At 39.6% G+C, this 22,682-nt stretch overlaps 1 protein-coding gene across 1 annotated transcript in view; it reads right to left on the bottom strand.

The window, feature by feature from the left end:
• Window positions 1-22,682, bottom strand: part of ALK (ALK receptor tyrosine kinase) — a 316,863-nt gene that overhangs the window by 86,450 nt on the left and 207,731 nt on the right. The window contains exon 6 of the mRNA XM_034060986.1: window positions 20,924-21,051. Within this exon, the coding sequence (XP_033916877.1) occupies window positions 20,924-21,051 (128 nt within the window). The remainder of the gene's footprint in view (window positions 1-20,923; window positions 21,052-22,682) is intronic.

The following is a 22,682-nucleotide window of genomic DNA, read 5'->3' as shown; positions in this document are numbered from 1 at the left end:
AAATGTCAACATTTCAAAATGCATCTACCTCTAAAATAAAGATGCTCAATTTTCTCAAAAAGCTTCAAAACAATTCTAGATTGAAAAAAACTAACCAAAGAGGTTTCAACACGTAACTAAAAATTGTCATAAACCCAGGACATTTGAAAAGATGGGAATTCAGGCAAAGATAAAATGCGAGGCGGGAAATTGAAGTGGAAACTCACTGGTCTGCAACTCACTCTTGTTGATAGTTCAGCCAGCTCAGTGCTCACGTGCTCTGCCTGTCTGCTGCTGCTGTTTATCAAAGTAGGGATGCTATGCTCACTGTACAGATTTGAAAACATCTGCTCCTTCAGCTTTTCCTAGTGCCAGTATGATTGCTTACACTGAAGAAAGCTTCACAGCACACCTGAGGAGCCAACACTTGTTCACTGCCATGTTTCAGCAGCTTGAACTTTCTCCAGAGCCATGAAGCATTCAGATTAGCCAGCCCCCCCTCTTGGAAACCTTTTTGACCAGGTATACTTACTTGTCTTACCTTTACACTGAATAACTTCCCAACATTAATGTTGGTGTGATGTATTTTTAATGAATTTACAGCAATAACTAGCTTCCTTAAAACTATAGCGGAGTATGAATTTGGAATTAAGAAAAAGCTGCATCTCACACGTTCTCATTTTTCAATTAGAGAAGTTGACTGAGGATCTAATATTTATATTCATGGCTCCTGAGATAGCAAATAATTGCTGAGCGCAATAAATGACTTGATAATGTTTTTCCCTATTAATCTTGCACAAAGTCTCAATGCTTTTTTGGGGTTTCTTTTGCTAGTGCTCATGGTAACATACATATTTTTTCCTGTTATTTGCTTACTAATGAATAAGCAGCTCCAACACCACATCCAAAAATTAACACTAAGCAAGTAAACAGCAGCAGCAAGTTCTATAAAGGAAGCGTGGTTTTCCAGCGTGCAGTGGAAACATATTCACCCTACATATTCTGTGGTATCTAGAAAACTGAAAAAGGCCAAAAGAGATGGAAAATACTTACTCCCACATACCTATAAAACACTGCATATGCACAGACTTTGGACTTTGTAATTTTATCTTACACAGCAGACCTTTAAGGTTTCCATCCCCAAATATGAACATCCTGACTTAGAACAATACAAGGGGTAGAGGAATTTTGTTAAAATTCCAAATCTCATTTCTTTCAGTTGCTTTTTGTTGCTCTTGTTTCAATATCAGACTGCATTTGACTCCGTTTTCTCTCAGGTACCACTGCAGCTTCATGAGATTAAAAAAAACCCAACAAAACAAAAGACCTCCCCGCCTCCAGCTGTCATATCTCTCCTAACAGCAGTGATCACTATATTTGCAACAGTAAGCAACTGGTTAAGAAAAAAGACCAAAAACCCCTTTTCTGTGATTTTCTGTTAAATCTTCAAAATACAAACCTTGGAAGGGGAAAATAAAAAGCTCCAACTTCTATTATTAGCTCTGTCATCCCCATCACAGGCTTGGAGACCAGCTCTCACCCACAGGAAACACTGTCCAGACTGATTGCTAGCTCATTGGAAGATGAATGCTGCTTGCCACATGTGATGGATGCTGTCAAAATCATGAGGTGCTTAAGATCTCTAAGCTTATTTATAGACAACAGGAGTAGATTTAATGCAGGGCCATGCTCAACATCAGACATGGAACTGAATATGAAATAAAACAAGGCTACTGGAGAAAGGACATGAAAATAGTACTTCCAAACTTCATGCATGCCTCTTGGGTATACTAAAGAGCTGATTAAATAGGAAATGCTTGCAATTTTCCACATTTTGCTTCTTAGAAGGCTTGGTTCATATCCAATTTCAATTAGTAGAGGTAAGTTTTACATTTGCCTGCTCAAATTCCTCAGTTCCAAGCACAGCCAATACTGCCACTATACACAGAAGATTTTTTTTTTCAATTCTTGGTTCTTAAAACAAAAAACAAACCACAGCCCCAAAAAAACCAAACAAACAAGCCCAACAACCAACCAACCAACAACCCAAACCAAAAACCAAACCAAAACACAACCAATAAAATCCCACTAACAGTATTTTAAAGATGAAGAAACTGAGGTACTCATCAACTGCCATTGCTTAAACAAGACTGTAAATTGCCCAAACCAGACTCACTCTGTTTCAACTTCTACCACTTGGACTGAAGTTGTCCAGATCTACTAAAAAAGCCACAGGAAGCACAGAGTGGAGAAAATTGCTTGGCTCAAAAGCTGATTCCACCCAGGTCAGACATAACCTCTCTCTGAACCCTACAGAAGTAGCATCTGAGTAATCTCTCAATCATGCACTTTCAGCTCTGACAAGCCAGTCAACAGAGGTATATTTGTATGCTTTGTCATGAAAAACACAAATAGATGTATGACCCTTAATTGTATTCAATCACAATTTTAGATGGGAATCATATTTTTCATTTCTAAAATGCAATTCTGCTTCTATAGCTGCTTAAAGCAGTATCTCTCCTTTTGCTGTCAGCAGTATTAAATGAAGGTTTATGGCCTTACTGCAGATCAGTTACTGGAGGAGGTGGGTGGAATGTCACAAATCAGCACAATCATGACCATGTGCTGGTCCCTTTCAGCGGGTGCAGTAATGCATCCTCACACCACAGCCAAGTGCTTTACTGTGCAAAGCAGTGGGCCCACAGGCAAGAGTAATAGTTGTTCCAAGTAGAAGCAGCAGCTTGGTGGGGAAAGAAGGTTCATGTTGTGCCCCTCTCCACTGTGCCAGCCTCTGTGTAACTGCAGTTGTGTAAGTGCAACAAACTGTTGTCAAGGAGCCAATTTCCACTTTGTTAGGAAACTGAGCAACAATACCTCAAAAATTCAAAGCATAAGCAAAATGAAAACTGCAGATGAGCACGTGCTGCAAGGGAGACACTGGTGACACTAAAAGGTTTGCCACTGGAAGGAACTTAATGTGGATGGTTTCTATCCAGCTTTCAGTTCAAGGAAAGCAAAAGGAATCATGGCAGTGCTACTATACCTCCACACAACCCTGAACATCAGTATGTTGGTGAATGCTATGACTCACTGGTGACTCTTCCAGATGAATGCACTGAAAATGCCTACATCTCAGTTCTCTGAAGCCAGTCCAAAGGGATGGAGAAGTAGCCTATCCTTGCTCTTGTGTATCAGGCTGTGCTTCAAGGCCTTCCTGCATTTGAATGAAATTATTCCAGCAGCAAAGCTGCTGAAGGTCAATAGCCTCAACATCAAAAAAAGCCTGCAGAAAGACTCCTTTCTGCAGTACATGTCTCTGCAGAGGATCTCAGCTGACCCTTGAACATGTGGAAGACTTATGAACTGGGAACACTTACCGAAAAAAACCCAAATGTCAGTGAATAAATGCTGTGCTTAGCTCTGTGTAAGCTAAGGTATGTACTGAAGTTACAGGGAAAAAACACAAGGCATGACAAAACAATTCCAAGAAAGCTACCCAGGTTTCAGACAGTTTCTCTACTGTCCTGCAGAAGACAGGACTAGAAGACACTTTGGTTAATGCCTTCCATGCAAGATCTCTCTCCCAAACATACACTGAGGTGCCGAGACAATTGTATGAGTTGACCAATATAATTTGACACCATAATTTGTATGCCACCACAAAACAGCCCTTTATATCCACTTTGTGAATAGGCTTCCTGTTGAGTGCAAGCTCCCCTTCCAGCTTCTTCCAAACCCTTTTCCCTCCATTTTGCTAACTGACTCAGTAGGCTTTTAGTTAATCTCTCACCTATCCTCAGCCATAGTATTAAATTCTCACAAATCTGCTACTGCTGTTATTATGCAAAGTGCTCCTCCCAGCTGCACGGATTTCAGCAAAGCGTAACACCTTGTTGACTCTAGATAAATCTATTTATTCAGTGCAAATGTACCTCTTCCTGACAGACTAATCCTTTATAAGTAAATCCTTTATAACTGCAAAACAATTCATTATACAAAATACAGCAGTAGGAGGACACGCAGCTTACTGCTCATTCTTCATCAAGGCCTAGCAAACAAATATTTGGGTCCAAAACAAGTAATAAAAAGAGAATATGGAACAGGGTGTGCTAGCCCCACTGCAAAGTATATGGGGTCAGTCTGGTTTTGTGGAAAACAGGTGTAGTGTTCCATCCATTAATAATTGTAGGAAGTTCCAGAAGGAGGAGTGGAGCACATGGAAAGGACATACAGAACCCAGCCTAGCCATGCATGCATTGTATCCTGACTGGCTTGGAGTCAAAAAATAATTAGGCATATACAGAACCGAGAAAAATAAACCAATTTCAAGAAATAATGAAATCCTGTATTCTCTCCACCAAAGATCTATTGGACTGTGGTGCAGTTTCCAAGGAGATTTTGGATAAAATGCATCAGTTTAGGGGAGGGTTTCAGTTGAGCTGCACTGGACAGGTCTCGCTCGAAAGCACAAACACACTGAATAATGAAAAAGAACCACCAAACTTTCTTTGGGCCATAAAATGGACAAAGCGAGACCTAAAAGGTACTTTATACATACCTGTGTCTATATTTGGTCTTGAAGTATCAATTCAAAAGACCAAATAATGATTAACATGGATTTTCTTACCTCTTTCACCAAATCTTCCCTCAGCACGGCAGCCATCTTGGGGAGCACAAACTCCTCCTGTTTTTTATCGCAATCCATTGGTCTGTATTTGTAATTCCATTCGTGTTAAGCTGCACATGGTCGTCTCTGTGGTATACTTAAGCTGTACCAAGTGCAGAGGTTTTAGCTAGCTGCTGTATGTGTTTTACAAAGAGAATAGTTGAAATTCCTCACTTTCAGCCCTCCTGGGGCTTTAACTGTATACAACAATTGTCACCGGCCAGCTACTCACATCACTGTAGCACCTCAAAGCCTGAGATGTAGCCCATAGTACAAAGGGAATCTATCATAGCATCACAGAACGGTTTGAGTTGCAAGGGACTATAAAACCTTAAAGCTCCTCTTGTTCCAACCTCCTGCCATAGGCAGGGACACCTTCCACTAGACCAGGTTGCTCCAAGCCCCATCCAACCTGGCCTTGAACACTGCCAGGGATGGGGCAGCCACAGCTTCTCTGGGCACCCTGTGCCAGGGCCTCAGCACCCTCACAGGGAAGAATTTCTTCCTAATGTCTCACCTCAATCTCCCCTCTGTCAGGTTAAAGCCATTCCCCCTTGTCCTGTCCCTGCAGGCCCTTGTCAAAAGCCCCTCACCAGATTTCTTGTAGCCCCTTGAGGCACTGGAAGCTGCTCTAAGGTCTCCCCTGACTCTTCTCTTCTCCAGGCTGAACCAGCCCAGCTCTCTCAGCCTATGTTCAGAAAGTTTAGTAAAATACTATCAACCAAATCAACTGTACTGGAATCTGTATTTAAACCAGGAAAAATGCCTTGCCTCTTTTTCCAGGATTTCTTGACAACCAGCTGTAAGACCTTCATGTGACAGCAGTTACAGTAAAGGCTCTCAACTCTAATTTGACCATGCCCTTCCTTCCCGTCCCACAGGTAATTACTGCTGCTTTTTAGTGAGCAATATAACTTTAACCAGTCTGTCAATGAGGTATCACAGAGATGATAAAAGTACCTTGCCCTATCTAATGTGGATAAAGATCAATGATCTGCTGTCCCACAAGTGGTAACATAGTCAGAAAGCTCAGAAGCCTCTGTGTCTACCACAGCCATGTCCTTATGGGCAATGCCACTGCAAGGTTTTCAGCAGAACAATAGGACAGCTAAGTAAGCCAAGACCTGAAAAAGACATGTGTTAAGCAGTTTCAGTAGAGATGTAGCAGTTCAAGTCTTCACACTGCAAGAACTCATTCATCCTATTTTTCATCTCTCTCTCCTGTCCAATCCAATGATAATCCTGCCAGGAAGAGCTCTGCACAACTTTGCCTCTGCTAGCAAAAAGTAGAAGTGAAAGGTATCTCACAGCAGTCACTTGGTCTTTTCCAGGTAGACCTTGACAAGTTGCCAGATGATCCAGCACATTCTCAGAAATAAAAAACCTGGCATTCTTTTCCCAATACCCAACAAAAGAAAAAATTAAGTAACCAGGGACTGAACACAAACAGGCAAAACAGAGCAGCCCAGCATAACTTCTGAGGTACTTTAAACCAGCACTCCATTTGTGTGCGCAAGGGCCTTGAATTGCTAGCAAATCACCCTCGGACATCCTGCCTATCAAATCAGGGATCTGACGGTCAGGATTTCCAGACTGGTTCTTCCACTGTGACCCTGGATGAGTCTCTTAACTTCTTCAAGCTTCCATTTCTCTTCTTGTGACAGCAGGAAATAACACTTTGTGGGGAAAATGTGCCCTTGCTATTGTTTAAGACTAGCATTGTGTGAATAGCGTTATTTTTGTTTGCACAAAAAAGAGACAACTTATTTTTAAGAGCTATCTAAAATGAAAATGTCCCCTGCAAAGAAAAATGTTTGCTCAACATTACTCCAAAAGATTTTGTCTGACCTGAAATAAAACCCTTGTGAGCTTCAGGAAACTTGCTATTGTTCAAAATAAAAATGGAGATGCTGCTTATCCTTGTGTACACATAAAGGCTCTCAAGAGAAAGGCTATACTGAGTGCATCACTAAACATGAAGCACAGAGGATGACAGAATCACTTGAGTCATCACCAGATGCTAATGCAGCATTGGTCTGAGAAAGCCCTGGGTGTCCCCTGAAATCCACTCACTCAAGACAGTTCATTAAAGGGACAACTTTAATGTTAGCACTGACAAGACTGACAGCATTCTCAGCACCTGGCATGTATTAAAACATGTAAATATTAGCAAAAACACAGATTTAACTGGGGGAAACTCAGATCTTGAGAGCAGGGAAAAACAACCATAACGCCTCCATAGCTTCACATGAGCACAACTGAGGTATTACATAGCCACTGCTTTCTCAATGAGTAGCAGCATGACCTCCCCTACTCCAGGATTTTCACATGAGCACTATCAAGATATTACGCTGCTACTGCTTCCTCAGTGAGAAGCAGCATAAAAAACAGTTAATGTAAACTCAACATTAACAATTTCACTGACAATTAAGATGACAGATTAAACTGATCTGCATGCAATCTGCAAACTGATATGGCATTCACTGATTAATGCAGTAAATTAGATACTAACTCACATGAGTTATCATATATCACAAACTTCACTCAGCAATGTATATGTGCTGTCAAACATTTTTGATGCTGTGTAAGTTATTAAATTTTCCACAGGCAAAACTGAGCATCTACTGCAGTTGTAGGATGAGATTAGGAACAGAGACTTTCAATTTCTGATCAAAATCACTTCCAGACTTGGTCACTGGAGTACTTGATACTATTATAACTGCCCAGATTTCCAGCATTCAAGTAGAAATTGCTTTTCATTGTAGTGGAAAATAGCAATAGAAGCCTACCAGAACCAAGTCTGGACTCAAGTTTTTTTTCATGGACTGAAAAGTCTCAAGTCAGATACATGTCTCGTGCATCTGAAGGTGGAGAGCTGCTTCAGACATGTGATTTATTTCTCCAAAAAGGTGCTTTCAAGAAATACCCACCTCTGAGTTCTGCACACACTGAATGAAATTCAGATCTCCTGCTTGAAGAAAGTGCAGCAAGAAATGTCACAGAGAGGCCCCGAGATCTCTTGTAAGTAGTTTGCATAACTACACAAACAAGGTAGAGTCCCCCCGTCTCATGCGTTTCAATGGGTATTACTCTGCGAATCAACAGATCCTGACTACTTTCAACTACACAGTCACAAATTCACAAGGTGAAGGTATTCCCCTCCACAAATCCCAGGCAGTGTGAGGCTCTAGCCTTAGCAACAACAATTAATCTCACAGGTGTCAACACTAATGAGTTAAACTGGACTGTAATGAGATTCTGGAGTTATTTGTAGCTGTGGTACAGGTAAGTCCCTTTGGTTGCAGGTAGACATCCTTCCTTAGCAGAATTGGCAGAAGAGGTTATTGCCTCCATCTGTTCAGAACCACTTTTCCTCCCAGTCATCTGGTGAAGAAGCATGTGCAAGTACTCTAATTTATTTCAGGCAGAGTCAGTCAAGTGAGACCAAAACAACAGTTCTTACCTACTCCAGGATTTGCTGTCAACCTCTCATTTTCAAGTGGCAGCTGCTCTCTGGGCTGCATGAACACATCTACAGACTGCAGTGACCTGCCTAAAGACTAGAGGAGCAAAGCCACAATACAGTGGTGCTACAAGGCAGGGGAGCAACTCAGTGCCTGTGCTCTAGTCCCTTTTAAAAAATGTCATTCTAATATGTGAGATAATTCTGATACATGATAATATTCTAACCATTCCATGCAGAGCAATTTCTGGAAGAGGGAGTATTTCCCTTTCTCGTTTCTAAAGAGGATATAGGGCATTCTGTGGAACATCAGGCTGCTAACTCCCACTACCTCTGCAGCTGTGGGAAAATTTGTGAACACAGTTTGGCCTTTATCTGAGATACTCAGCTCAAATCTGCTTCTAAAACAAGGAGAATGGAAAAAGCACCTGCAAGTACGCTCAAGTCCAGAAGAGATTCTGTCTCAATTTAGAAGTACACAAGAAGGACCTTTCTTTAATCCAAGATGGCGATAAAAGGATATGTTTGTGTAAAGGAAATTATAGCAGCTTTTTCTGCATAACAGTATTTAAAATTATTAAAACACAATGCACATATAAGCCCCCCCAAACCCACCCAATACAGTTTTCTGTTCAGAAAAAAAACCAACTGCTTTAGATTTTCCTGGCAAAGAAGAAACACTGATTAAGCTAACATAATTGAATAGCAATACCCTAACATAATTCTTAATGGCATATCATGCTTAAGAAGTCCTGCCAGTTAAAAACTAGGCTAGAACTCAGTGATCTCCAGGAACTGGACTTAAAATTACCAACTCCTCGATGTAACCAGATAGCCTTGCAGAAGTAGAATGAATTAAGGTTCAAGACAAATGCTGCGCATAATATAGATCTTAACCTCATTTAGAAGCAATGTTGTTTAAGGCTTTATTAATGGATTGAGTTACCGCTTCTGCTTAAACAGAAGTGACAGAGTCACTCACAAGGGTAATAAAAATAAACAAGATAATGCAAGAGAGGGAATTACATCTACTACTAAGGAAGTAACTGGGAAAAATAATGAAGACCTTCTATTACCGCTCTCTGGAAAGCGGCATGGGATCCAGTCTTCAAATGCAACTCAATTTAAGCAGATTTTCCAAAAAGCCTTCATTGAGGTCTCCCATAAAGAAATGTGGTCAACAACAAAAAATAAAATAAAATTAAAAAATAAAGCTTTTAGATATAATCAATTTTGTGAGGATGCAGAGAGGCAACATGATCTACAGGGCTCCATTAGAAGACTCTCTGATGTAGCTCTTCTTCTACTAACAACCATTTTACTTTTGATAAACCACTCCTATATCTGAATGTTCTGTGTGAAAGAACTGTGGGCTTTTTCCTAGAAATATACTTTCTTTTCTAGACCCAATCATAAAATATCTGCAGAGGGTAAAAACCTAAGGCTAATTTCTGGTTTATAATGCATACAGGTTTCCAAGAACAGCAGGTGGTTTTAGTTTTAGTGCAGATAGGCTTCTAGGCTTGACTGCAGGGATGAAGCTTGTTTTGGTACTGCTGATATTGGAAAGTACTCCTGGATAGCACTATTAATCTTGCACTCAACAGCTATTTAATTTTTTTCAGGGTTTATCCTAACAGGCTGAATAAACTCCTGCAAAATAATTACTATTAAATGATTTATCTAGCATGCTAACCAGTAAGCGTGGAGGATGTTCAATAGAGAACCCGTCTGTTAAAGCTTCCTTGCCTAACACTATTCATTTGAAAGTGAGGAATTGGTGAGCAGACTTTATTGAGTACAGGTATTAAAGCACTCACTGGCTTTAAAAGGATAGTTCTGTTAGAAATTCCAGTCTACAATTCTTCAAGCAAAGTATTGTCCTTGTTCTGACACTCTGATGCTGCTATGATGTTAAAGGTGGAATTAATTGCTCTCTGAAGTACCTCTTTTTCTCTCTGTTGACTAAAAAGGAACCTCAGAGACTAGCTTTGACATGATGCCTAACTTTCAGATAGTTAAAGTCATGAGAGATGAATACCATCTTGTCTAACTTCATACAAAAAATCCACATGAATGTCTGAACTAAATCTTGCCTAGGGAGATTGAACCCCGTGATGTTGTGAATTAGATGACTGGTTTATTATACAGATTTTATTCCCTGACAGTTCAGTTGAGGTCTAGACTGAGAATCATGCTGAACTACTTGGGAATTAGCTCTGCAAGTTGGAGTTTGTCTCCTATCCACAGAAAGCGTTTTCTGGCCTTTGCTCAAATGCTAAGAAAAGCAGCCAGAACCACCAAAACATAGATGTGTCAAAAAAAGAGGTCTCCTAGGGACAAGTCCAGTGCTTGGCTACCACACCAGCATAGCAAGATTCCTTAGGCAAACACAGCAGCTCTCCCCTGACCAAGCTCTCTGCACGAGTAACTTTTGGAATGAGTGCAATTTCCTAAAGAGGAATCTCCAGGGACAGTACACAACTATACCAACATGGTCTCAGCTTTGGCAATGTCCAGCATTAACTAAAAACTCAAAGCTGACAGCAAGGCCACGCTTTCCTGTTTCATCAGTCAAATCTCTCAACTTAAAACATGTCAGAGATGCACCAGTAACCCGCTGGTTACTGCTGCTGCCACAAATGGCCTCCTTCTGTTCACTCACTACTTCTCTTATGTTTCTATGACTGATGAAAGGGCTACTTAAAATTGTCCCCATTTCCTCCCAACTAATTCTACCCCACATATCAGCTAATCTAATGCTCATTCACTACAGCCCAACCAAAGGGCCTTGCTCATCTTAACTCTTCTGTTGCTGCTTGCCTCTATGGTAGGGAATTCACCATCTCATTTCTTTCTCTTTTGCCTGTATTCAGTGCACAGCACAGATCAGACTCCTCTGTGAGGACTGCTCTGTGATGGTATAGCAATATGAGTAAGTGGAAGCAGTAATAAACTCCTCTGTAGTACTTACAGAACAGTGTCACTCTGGACTTGCAGGGCAGGAGGAGTTATTTTGCTTGACTGACTTCCATTTGGTGGCATCCTGCCTGGTCATGACACTTGAGTTTCATTTCAGCAATTACCTTAATTGTGCAGGAAATAAATGCACTGTTTACTCAAAAAGTAAAAAAAAAAAAAACAACAAAAAAACCCCAAAAGTAATAATAATATGAACCAGAAAATGCTCTAACTGCTATTGTACTTGAGAAAGGCAACTGTAATGGATTATAGACACTGCTGATGTCTGGAACTGCTAGTAAGAGAAGCAGCAAATAGAAGCACATTTATTATCATTTAAGGGGAGCCACATGAAGTCACAAATTAGCCCACATTCCAAAAATCAACAATTAAAATGAAGCCTATTTGCTACAATCTAAGCTTACAACGGGGAAATTATTGCCCTAAAGATTTCATGGTGAGATTAGATAGGGAGGAATGTTTTACAACTAAAGGGCTTTTCCTTTAGGGAATAGGCTTGTCCAAATGAGAGAAATTGTCTGATTTCACTTGGGAGCAGAGGAAGTTGGAGGTACACCAACGATGAAATTAGAAGAAAACAGAAGAAAAACACCATAAGCACAGAAGACCATTGCAAAGCACTCTGTGCAAAGATGACCAGTTCAAACATCTCCTGGAGCAAACTTTTTTCCCAGCATAACAATAAGGAAGTTTATTTTCATTTCTAATTTTTCTTACCAAACTTTTCTGTTGGCTCTGAAGAGCCCAGCAATGACACAAAGTGAAGTCTAAATCAGTGATTTGTCTTGTTTGGCTCCTCCTTTTTCAAAAGCTTTGATAAATATACAGAGGCAGATCTTCAACTGATACAAGTAGTTCAAGCTCCAACAATAAACAGGATGACCTGCAATGTGCTTTACAAGTTTTACTACCAGAAGCTCTGCTCAAGTAACTTCAGTGTTACTCACTTCCTCTACTTAAGGAAATAGCTTGCATTCAGTAAATACTTCCATTACTTTGCTGTCTAAGCCACTTGGCAATTGTTTTAGACAGGTGAGTCACTTTACTGCTGTTTTGTTACCGATGTGTACAATAAAAGTGCCTGATGAATTAATATGATTGCCCAAACTTTACACTTAGTGTTTCTGATCTTGGACTGCTTACTTTATTTTTGTTATGGTTTCACTAACATATGTTGATAACCACATGTACATACACAGTTATGCCATGAGATGCTTAAAGAGTCAATGTTGACTTGCTATAGTCTGATAACATTACAGAAATATTGAGATCCTTTTCATATTAACAGGTTCTTTTGGTACCGTGTAACATGATGCTGGATTTATGCAGCTGTTGCTTACAGCTCTAAATGACATCTTAAAAATCCACTACATAAATTAGGCGTAAGTGCATGGAATATTCTGCTGTAGTCTCCACAGAATCATTTACTCTAGATTGTGGCTCACATAAATCAATCAAAACAGCTCAGATTCCAGTATGCCACAACCCATCATCTCACAGAAGCAGACAGATTGCCTCTCAACCCTCAAAGTTTTTATGTATCAAAATAATAGCTTTGTTCATCTCTATTCACATCAAATAAGAAATCCAGCACTGATATTATTTTTGGAGCATGATAAATCTCTCTGTGAGAGTTCACTAAATTATATTTCCTTGTAGATTTGAAAAACATTTTCAAACCTCTTATTTTGCTTACAAATCTGCTGATGCTTCATCAATCATGCCCCATGAACAATACACTTCAGTGTGGGACTGGACCCAGAATCCAGCTGACTCATTTAAGTGCTTGCAATCTCCCAGCTGTACAAAACTTCAGCACTTCAGCTGGCAATCATTTAAAGAAATGGGGGGGAAAGGTATTCTTAAAATTTCTTTCATGCAATAAAACCTGACTGTAATTTAATACCTTGTCATCCGTGTGTGACTTCGGGATCAATATGCGTTACTAGCAGGGCTTTCAAAGGCTCAATTCATAAAAGCCCTCTATGCCTCATTTATGGAGGTACTCCATAAAACTGCCTCCGTGGAAGCACGGTGCACAGTCTGCCCTTTCTCATCCTCACATCCTCAGTGCAATTCAGTAATGATGGCATTTTTGAAAACTCCTGGGGGACTAAGGAGCGTGGTTCCCATTAATTTGTGCTCCTAAGTCCCTTGGCAGCTTTTCAAAGTTCCTCTCTTTCCCCATGTTTTTCATGACTTCAAAGTATAAGGATCTCCACATACAGGTTTAATGATCCTGGCTGAAATTCTGATGCGCAGCTACTGGTTGTGAGTTTCCACATACAGCATTAAAAAAGTCCCATTTGTTGAAAGGGCATGCAGTCCTTTTCAAAAAACTTTGGTCCCCTGTTACAGATTCTTAAATTTTTCAGGGAAAAATCAGTGTGTTGGAGTTCATGGTATTTCTATTTATGTATTATGTATTTGATTTGGAATTACAAGGTCAAGGCTTTTTGGTTTCAGGTGTTCTATTGCAGAGCATCTACTTCACTGTGTCCATCACTGCTGACACCAATGTACCACACCTCGCCTGTGGTACACACAGCGCAGAATTATTCAGCAATACTGCAGTGATTGGTTTGCTAAGCAAGGCTGCAAGAAACCATGCACAAACAAAACAGCATGACACAGCAAGCAGAGCTCCCTGAGGAAGAAAGAGGAAGGTTTGGGACAAGGGAAGAGAAGAACTGGACTGGGTCTTATAGCAAGACTGGGACAGATGTGCAATGACACCTCTCATATACAGAGAACAAGCTGAACCTGAATACTACACAAGATAACCCCTGAGATATAGAAATATCCCGAGTCAAACTCTAAAGAACACTTCACTGTGGTAAAGAAAGAGGAGTTCTACCCGCCCTCAAGCTTTTATGCACTGCAGCACCGAAGAACAGTGGTGCCTCAGAACCAGTGGGGGTATGTATGACACTTATGCAGGCTTTTAGACAAACAAGGTTCTTGCTTCTGACCTTATTTAATCTTCTACAACCTGGAAGCACACAGAGAAAATTTTCTTTCCTCCTTGTCCCATCATTTTATTCCTGCTCTTCATCTACTTTGCTCACCAATGCCCCCTCAGGCTCTACTGAATCATGCCAGAAAAAGGGACGAGCTTGCGCCTGAACATCCCACATATTTACCTTTGCTTTTAATAAGTTTAGATGTTAATTATCAATCCTTTTGCATTTCATTTAATTTTCACAATTCACTGAATTTCCCTCAGTCCTACTTGATTTCTTCGCCAGTTCAACAGATTATCTCTCTAGATAGTTCAGTCTCGGTGACTGAGTGGCTATCTGATAAAGTCTGATTGCTCTAGTTAATTAATTGGATTGTAAATGTTTACTCCAATTCCTTTCTAACTTGTCAAGCACTTTAATCACTTCTACTATCTAGACCAATTATTCCTGCCTGATATCCTGTCATTTGTTTCCAGTGTTACTGGTTTAGTGCCATCTCTCCTTTCCTCATCTTTCCCTTTGATTTATTCCTTTGCTTGTGCAGTCTGACTCCTACCCTTTTTGCTTGATCATCTCCCTCTTCTGTTCTAACTTTCCAAGCTTCCCTGCTGTCTTTCACCTCTTCTCAAAGACCATTGTCATTCTTCACAAGCATGAATCAAGTTGCACAGCCAGGTCTTAACATCTTCAAACGTAAGTCCTGTTTAAATTAAACCTCTTTCCTACAGCTAAAACGGACCTTCATGGATCTATATAAAACAAAACTCAGAGTAAAATCAAGCTTCTGCACACCCTTTGTTACAGGCCAGCAGTCTTTTGAAATGTAGGGGTTTATTATGGAAAGAAAAAGGGAGAGATAAGACTGTCATCTACCTACACAATGGAATCAGCTTGCATAAATCTTTGAATCTGGAGTAATACTGGTTTAAAATCATTGGGTCATCTGCAAATCATCATTGTCCTCCCCATTTCTCAAGTGATAATAGTGAATGCTATGATTGTTTCAATAAATCCAAGCAGTTAAAACATCACAAGAACTAAGTGGCAGCAATTAATAGCAATAAAAATAAGTTCAATTTGGGGAAAGCAGATTACAGAGTTCATTTTCTTTCACTGAATCAATGGTTCCCCTGTTGAAATAAGCCTTAATTAAGGGAGAAGGTCAGGATAAAAATCATATAAAGCATTAAAAAGGTAATGTATTGGCCAATTCTTCAAGGCGTTAAAAAGTACTTAAGGCCCACAACTGCCAACATTTGCAGGGGAACTGAGGGATTTTCAGTGTCTCTCGACAGTTTCCAGTATCTCCTTTAAGCAGGTCCTTCTCTTTTGGTTATTAAAGCTTTGGATTTTCAAGGCTGAGACTTCTCAATGCTGTTTCTTAACCCAAATCACCTAACCTTTTTTAAATTAGACTTAGATGAACCTGCCCACTATGGCAAGATTGTCTAAGAAACACCCACACTGGGTCCTGCTGTGGCAGTTTCCATCCAGCCTTTCCACCTTCTGTCTGAAGGCATCAGTTTCAAAGACCAAATTACAAGCATTGTTCCACTGTCTAAATGATTTCTTTATAACTCCTCTCATCATATCTTAAAAACCCCACATATACCATCAGTAGATTACTAAATAAAACAGAACGCTAGGTCCCACTCACCAACATACATGACAGACCTACAAAAACCAATGCTCCAGATATTGGGGTTCATTTCCCCCCTCCCACTGCCTTTAGTGAGTACACTAATGTTCTAAATAGATTATTTAACATAACCATCACTGCCTAAATTTGGCTCCGCAAAAAGTAGGCGCTCACAGTCAGCAACAGAAATGCATAATCACTAATTCATTACTGTAAGAAGCTACTCTACCACTAATTGAGTTAGTGTGCCTTTTCCAGAAGCAATATTAAGACTAAATTTGCTTAATTTTTTATTCCTAGCGTTACTATAACTTAATTTGAAAAAGATGAAATGAAGAATGAAAACAAAGATAAGCCCCATAACAAGTGCATTAAATTTATTCTACTTAAATGGGCACAAACCACAAGTGAACTAATTTTCACTTTGGAACTATCTTAAAATGATTTAACTTCCCTACAGCCACCACACTCATCTGTGAAGCAGCTTTTTTTCTCCAACACAAGATACCTAGAGGATTAAAACACTACCAGTTAGGGATGGTTTTCTGGCACACAACCTGAAGTCAGAGCAATCAGTCATACTTCATGGGAGAGCAGAGGTGAATGGGGAGGAAGGTGGTTGCCAAAGAATTTGGAGGCAAATATCCTTAAAATAGTAAGGCTTTTCCAAACGCCTACTTACTGAAATTAACTCTAAAGGAAAACCAGCTCAGTGGAACTGTATAAATAGCACAGGCCACTCCAAGGAAAATGCTGCCAATCTGCCTCATTTATATATTTATTTTTTTCAAATGAAGGATAATCAGGATTTAATCCAAACATAACTCCCACTGACTTCAATTAATTATGGATCTATCCTCTGGCTTCGTAAGCTCTTTAACTATGGCAGGAATGGCAAAGGAAGTTTTCTAGTTTCCTATACACAGAAATGACCTGGATAGACCAAGAAAGTATTATGGCAAATGTTGGTCCTAAACCTCAAATAGAGACAACTACTTCTGTAATTTAAGACTACCTTCTTTCTGTTAATCATGTCCATTTTTCAGTTTTGTCAGAAAGGCCCAATACTGTTCATTCCTGGGTTCACCTGATCCCCTGGATCTCCACACCATGTAAGATAACATTGTTGGTTCCACTGAAGGGATATGTCTTCTCTCCAATGTCCCAGAATTACAACTAAGCAAATAATTAATAATTAAAAATTATCAACACCATTAAGTTAATTGCTTCATAAATCTTCTGGAAACATCTTGCAATTTTACTCAAGTGAAACTGTCTTAAAAGTTACACAAAATTCTTTATGAATTATTAACATCTAAATTAGCTTTGTGTCATGTGGGACTTCAATTAGAAACCCGTGAGAACAATCACTAGAACAACATCCCCAGGGATGTGGTGGAGTCCCCATTACTGGAGGTTTTCAAGATGCACTGGGTCAGGGTGCCAGATAATCTCACTCAGGCTCCCAGTCCCATAAGCAGATCATTTGAGCTCCTTTCCAACCTCAGCTCTTCTATGTTTCTGTTAGATACACTGATATTATTTCTGCTCTTGGTTCTAAAGATTTTAACTTTTCTTGGCAATTTTCCAGTAGAAAGCATCAAGAATTCATTTTGAAAAGGGCCTCACTGGTATTTTGTTAAGTTCAGCTAACCACAACATCCTGTCAACAAATTAATTCATAAGACAAACTGCATAGACTGAGCCTATGTGGGAAAACCAAAATGATATATATTCAGGTTTTGTCCAAATACACAAAAACATGATTTCTGTAATGATTCACATACGTAAGTAATCCCGTCTGGAGAAAGCTCTTATTGATTCCCTGCAGCTGATTCATAAATCTGTTATTAGATGATTTATCCAGCAGAATCATGAAAAATTCTACCCAACAGTTGCCCATATTTCTCCATGTATGTTGCAAGTCCATACTTGTACTCTTCACTATTTTTTTCTAGCAAAATCGCCTTCAATTCTTCAAAATTCTTCCTTTCTTGAGAGATCCTCTGCTTTGGATGAAGGATTTTGCTTTTAGTACAACCTTAACTTCATCCTTCAGGAATCTGCACATGTATAACTATGAGATCATTACAGAACTATCTACCAACTCTGAAGGCGATGAGAGTGTTTCTGTGTATTTTCAGTAGCTACTGAAAAATGCTACTGCTGAGTAGACAGAACCATTAACGTAATCAACACCACACCATCTCTTCCTCTCCAAAATAAATATGGTTTCTATGTTGCTTACTGAGGTCGAAAACTTTAAAGCTAAGTGCTTCCTCTTGGACAGGCTGAATGCCTGAAATAACTGCTTTTAACAGCCTCAGAGCATCATTAAACCTTTAACACGTTTTAGAAACACTTTATCTCCATGCCCCTTACTTTAAAAGTTACTTCGAACTGGTAAATCAAACACTGCTAAGTAAAACAATGTCTTGTCATTTACTTGTGCTTACTACTAAGTACTTTAATTAAGACTTTTGGAAATAAGTTAGCAAATTAATTCATTTACAACTGCAGTAAAAAAATCAGTAGGAAACCCATTAAATATCATTAATAAGTCAATACATTACTTAGGAAATTAACTCTATTTTTATTACTAGAAATTACCATCAACTATCAAATGCTACTGTAATAATTACTTCACTTGCAGAAGGAACAAATTCTTAACTTGCATTATAAAATTAATATATTACTTCTCTGCAATTATTAGTTTTATTTATTCTTTTTTGTTTTAGATATGGCACTTACTTAATAGTAAGTTGTAAGAAAGAAAATTAGATAATCAATAGTTTAGGTTTTACACACTGACAAACACAATCTGTTTCACATTTAAGAGAGTAATCGAAAGTCAATTGGCTGTAGGATGCTGGGTAATGCTACCTGTTTAACTGTCCTGATCCAAAACCTATAAAGTTCCAAGCAGCCTTTCGATTGACTGAAGGGGCTTTCTGATCAGAATCTAACCCTAGGGCTCAGGAACTTCTTGTAATAAAACCAAAAGCACTTACACGTGTCAAGGGCTAACAAGCCCTAAAAGAATTAAAGCCAGAGGACAGACTGCCTGACAAGAATGGTGGTGATGAGCTACAATAATGATAAAAGATGCACCAAATAAACTTTTGGCCTATCCTGAGCAGAAAAAAAGCCACAACAGAATCAAACCAAAAAAACAATCCTCACCACCCCTCAAACCACCCCCCCTCAAACCCTAATAAAAAAACCCCAATCCACATAACCAACCGAAAACAAAGGAAACCCCTCTGTCTGTAAGGGCTTTCCTTTTTTCTATCAAGCTAAGCCAATCAAGAAGCGTTATATAATGGGAATTGGGAAAAATGAAGATAACCAAACAACAAATCATTTTGATTTTCTATCTGCTGCACAAGTGAATGAAGAAAGGGAAATATGGAGCACAATTAAGACACTGAAATGATAGTTATGTTTCAACTCAACAATTTTCAGTTAGATGGGATATGAAACTAGAATTCTTAGATTTAGAATTCAGAATTTTATCAGTACCTGAATTTTTTTTCCAGTTCAAGTGCAATAAAAATCTCACCTTTCCACAATTAAGGAATTCACAAAATGGAATTTCCAATGCTCAAAAGCAAATCTCAACATCAAACTTCTACCTTCTTCAAGACCCTGTTGCCATCTAATTTAGATCCAAACCTATGGAAATGGCAGCTTATTTTCCTGTCTAGGTACCTTAATTTATTTTGAAATTGTGTCTATGATCTTCAAAAGGCTTAGAAAAATGAGGCTGTAGGCTTCTTACTGTTTCTCAGATGTTTCTTTCTGAAGTTTACCCATGCTTTAGGTGCTTTAGTGACATTAAGGTATCAAAATAGCTAAGCTTGCCTGAAAGCTTCTAATAGCCACAGAAAAATTAGATTTAAATTAACCTTTCCTTGTTGCTTTCCTTATTTCTCTAAGCCTAAGGTGCTGCCCTTGGTTGCTCATCATCACTTTTGTTCTTGTAGAATGACACAGCACCACATCTTCAGCCGGGTGTAAACCACTTAGTGGTATCAACCCACTGAAAAAGGAACAAATGGTTTTATTCCCTGGTTGATGTTACCCACATACCATGTCCTGTGAGCAGAGCAGGGGAGTAACCAATTGTTACAAATCTGTAGGCAAAATGGATGATCTGTTCTTTTGCTCACAATATGTCTCAATAGCCTCAGCAACCGACATCTGTCATCTACAGAGCAGTGCCCAGTACTGATATGAGCTCACTCAGCTAACATTATCCTGCCACTCAGCTGTCCATTACTTATGGCTCTCCTTCAAGAGTTCTCAAGAGAAGAATCCCTTTACCTTCATGGGAGCTGAATATCTCCTACAGTCTGCCATAAAATTTGTTGCAATGAATTTCCAAAGCACTATGGATTTGAATGATTTCTGTCTCATTGACTTTTTTGTTCTGGGGAGCCGAGATACTTTATTGTCAGCCTTAGAGAGCTACCCAGATGTGTTCTGCACATCAGCAACAGAACAAGTTCTTCCTGTCTGACACACCTTGCGCTTTCCACACCATGTCAGGCTATTCCTTGTTGGAGCTTAGGAACCACCTTTATGTATGGACAGTGCAAAGAACCCCTTTAATACAACTGACCTTTGTGGACAGCAACGTAAATAACCAAAATAACACATTCTCCAGCATATTTCCCTGTCCCACACAGACTGAAAAGGAGGATATACATCTCAGCTCAGCAGAACTCCAAATAAATAAAATGGACAAAATATAATGTGTTAAGTGCTGTAAGTAATAATATTCTTCACTGACACCCTACCTAAAGATTTCAGTCTGATTCACAAGCTCCATAAAGCTGGCAAAACTAAAATGCAGCTGTTTCTGGCATGAAGCACTAAATTTTCATACTGGAATTGATAATAGAGCTTGTATTTAAAAAATTAACCCCCACTAAGGTTGCCCATTATTAAAATTCCATGCACTACACTGAGCTATTAGGGGTTACTCAGCAATAACTGCTTTGGAACATGGCCAAAGAAACATTTATTAGAATCATGTTTTCAACCGTTGTTTAAAAACACAACCCTGAAATTTGTTATCAGGAAGGTCAAAAGCCATCACAATCAAACAGTTGATTTGACAAGAAGTTTTAATTCTGTGAAGGTTCTCTAACAGCCAGGAATCATGCTCCTCTCCAGAAAGACATCAAAAGACTGTGGGCTAGAAGCAATAAAATACTCTACATTACCTGTACTGCAGTTCTTCATCGCAAGGGAATCTACAGCCGCTATGCTCTTGTTCCCATGAGCAACATACTCCACTGAGATCCGAAATGGTTTCTCTAGATGTCCAACTCTCCTCTGAAGCAGCACCCATCTGGTCTCACCATACAGTGAGAGGAAAGAACACAGAAGAGTGGTAAGAAAGGCTACTTTACAGGGACCACATTCACCAGAGCAGCAGCTCCACAAAGAACTAGTCATAACGTGCCTCCTATCACAATCCTCGCTCCCCTCACGGTACTCCACGGTCAGGGCCTTTCCCTCCTATGGATTTGGCAACAGCAAGCTTCTAAGCACCAAGATTTTCACCCAGTTAAGGTGTGGAAAACCCAGCAAAATAGTAACTTATTGCTTTCTTCTGTCACATTTCCATGCTCTCATTTCTCACAGATATCTGCCTGCTGTTTAAAAGAAGCCTAACTTTCTTCGCCTTCTTTGCAAAGCAAGCTGTGGAATCTGCACTGCACACACACACCTCTAAATATCACTCCTGCTTCTCACCGGCAAAGTTTCTTAATCACTCAGGCAATAAACCAGCCTCCAGGGTTTACACAATAGCTGCAATTCCCACCACCGTGTGGCTGGTTGAGGTAACACGCTTTGCTTCTCATGCAGCTGGCTGGAACGTCCACACCTGCATGAAGCACTACAACTAACACATGCCATTTCTCCTCCTCTCATTTCTTCCTCCTCCCTATGGCTCCCAAACAAGCAAAATCCTACCAAGCTAATTAAGGACTTAAGGAACTGGATTAGGATTAGCAACCCTGGAGACTGACATCAATGCCCCAAGTGTTTCAGCTTAGTCTGCTTGCTGCCAAGAGTAAATGAGAACAAGAAGTCTATAAGAGTGTCATTTACTCCGAGACATGAGAAGACATCATCCCGTGCTTTATGGGTTTCTGCTTATACATGGGCTGTGCACAAGAACACATTTTTCTTGGGGAAGGGAACCCACTGGAACAGATGTTCCGAATACAAGAAGCTACACAGTTTATCTGGCATCCATAACAAGAACCTCTTTTTGCAAAAGTATGTCAAAATCTGGATGTTATCAACTCAAGACACACTTCTGAAAGGATCTATAACAACATATGTGAATGACATCTGCACCAACCAACCATCACTTGTGCATGCTACAGGCATGAATCAATCCCAAATCACAGATCCTATACTGCTACCTGCTAGAATACTTTGCTCCATGTTTATCTCATCAGGGACACAACAGTGCCATTATAATCTGCTGAACCGGCCAAATTTCCCAGCAAACAAGGAAGCTGCCAACAGGTACATTAAGAACCTGAGGAAAAGCCCTCAGCAGGAGCTGCATAAAGACCCTGCCAAGAGGTAACACAGTTCAACTTGCAACTCGAAAACAAACACTGCTTTTTAATGATATATTTGGTTTCTTCCTCCCTTGTTTTTCAGCAAGAAAAGTGAAACTACACTGCTAAGTTTCATTGTTATTTTCATTCCCACATCTAATCTTCTGAATTCTATATGCTCAAGGTTCCTGGTTACGGAAGGGGATGTTGGCATCCTCACTCCCTGTCTTCCTTCCCCACTAGATATATCTGCTGTTATTGGAATGAAATTAAATAAAGCATTGAGAGTACTTTAAATGCCCAGCTTCTGTGTGTGTTATTTCTTTTTATGTCATCTCAAGTTAGGCATATTATAGGGATTAGAGGATTTGAATTTCCCTACAAATAGAGTAGAAATCCA

The sequence above is a fragment of the Melopsittacus undulatus genome, chromosome 3 (genome assembly GCF_012275295.1).
Source record: "Melopsittacus undulatus isolate bMelUnd1 chromosome 3, bMelUnd1.mat.Z, whole genome shotgun sequence".
Classification (NCBI taxonomy): Eukaryota; Metazoa; Chordata; class Aves; order Psittaciformes; family Psittaculidae; genus Melopsittacus; species Melopsittacus undulatus.
This window is presented reverse-complemented; position numbering and strand designations above follow the sequence as displayed.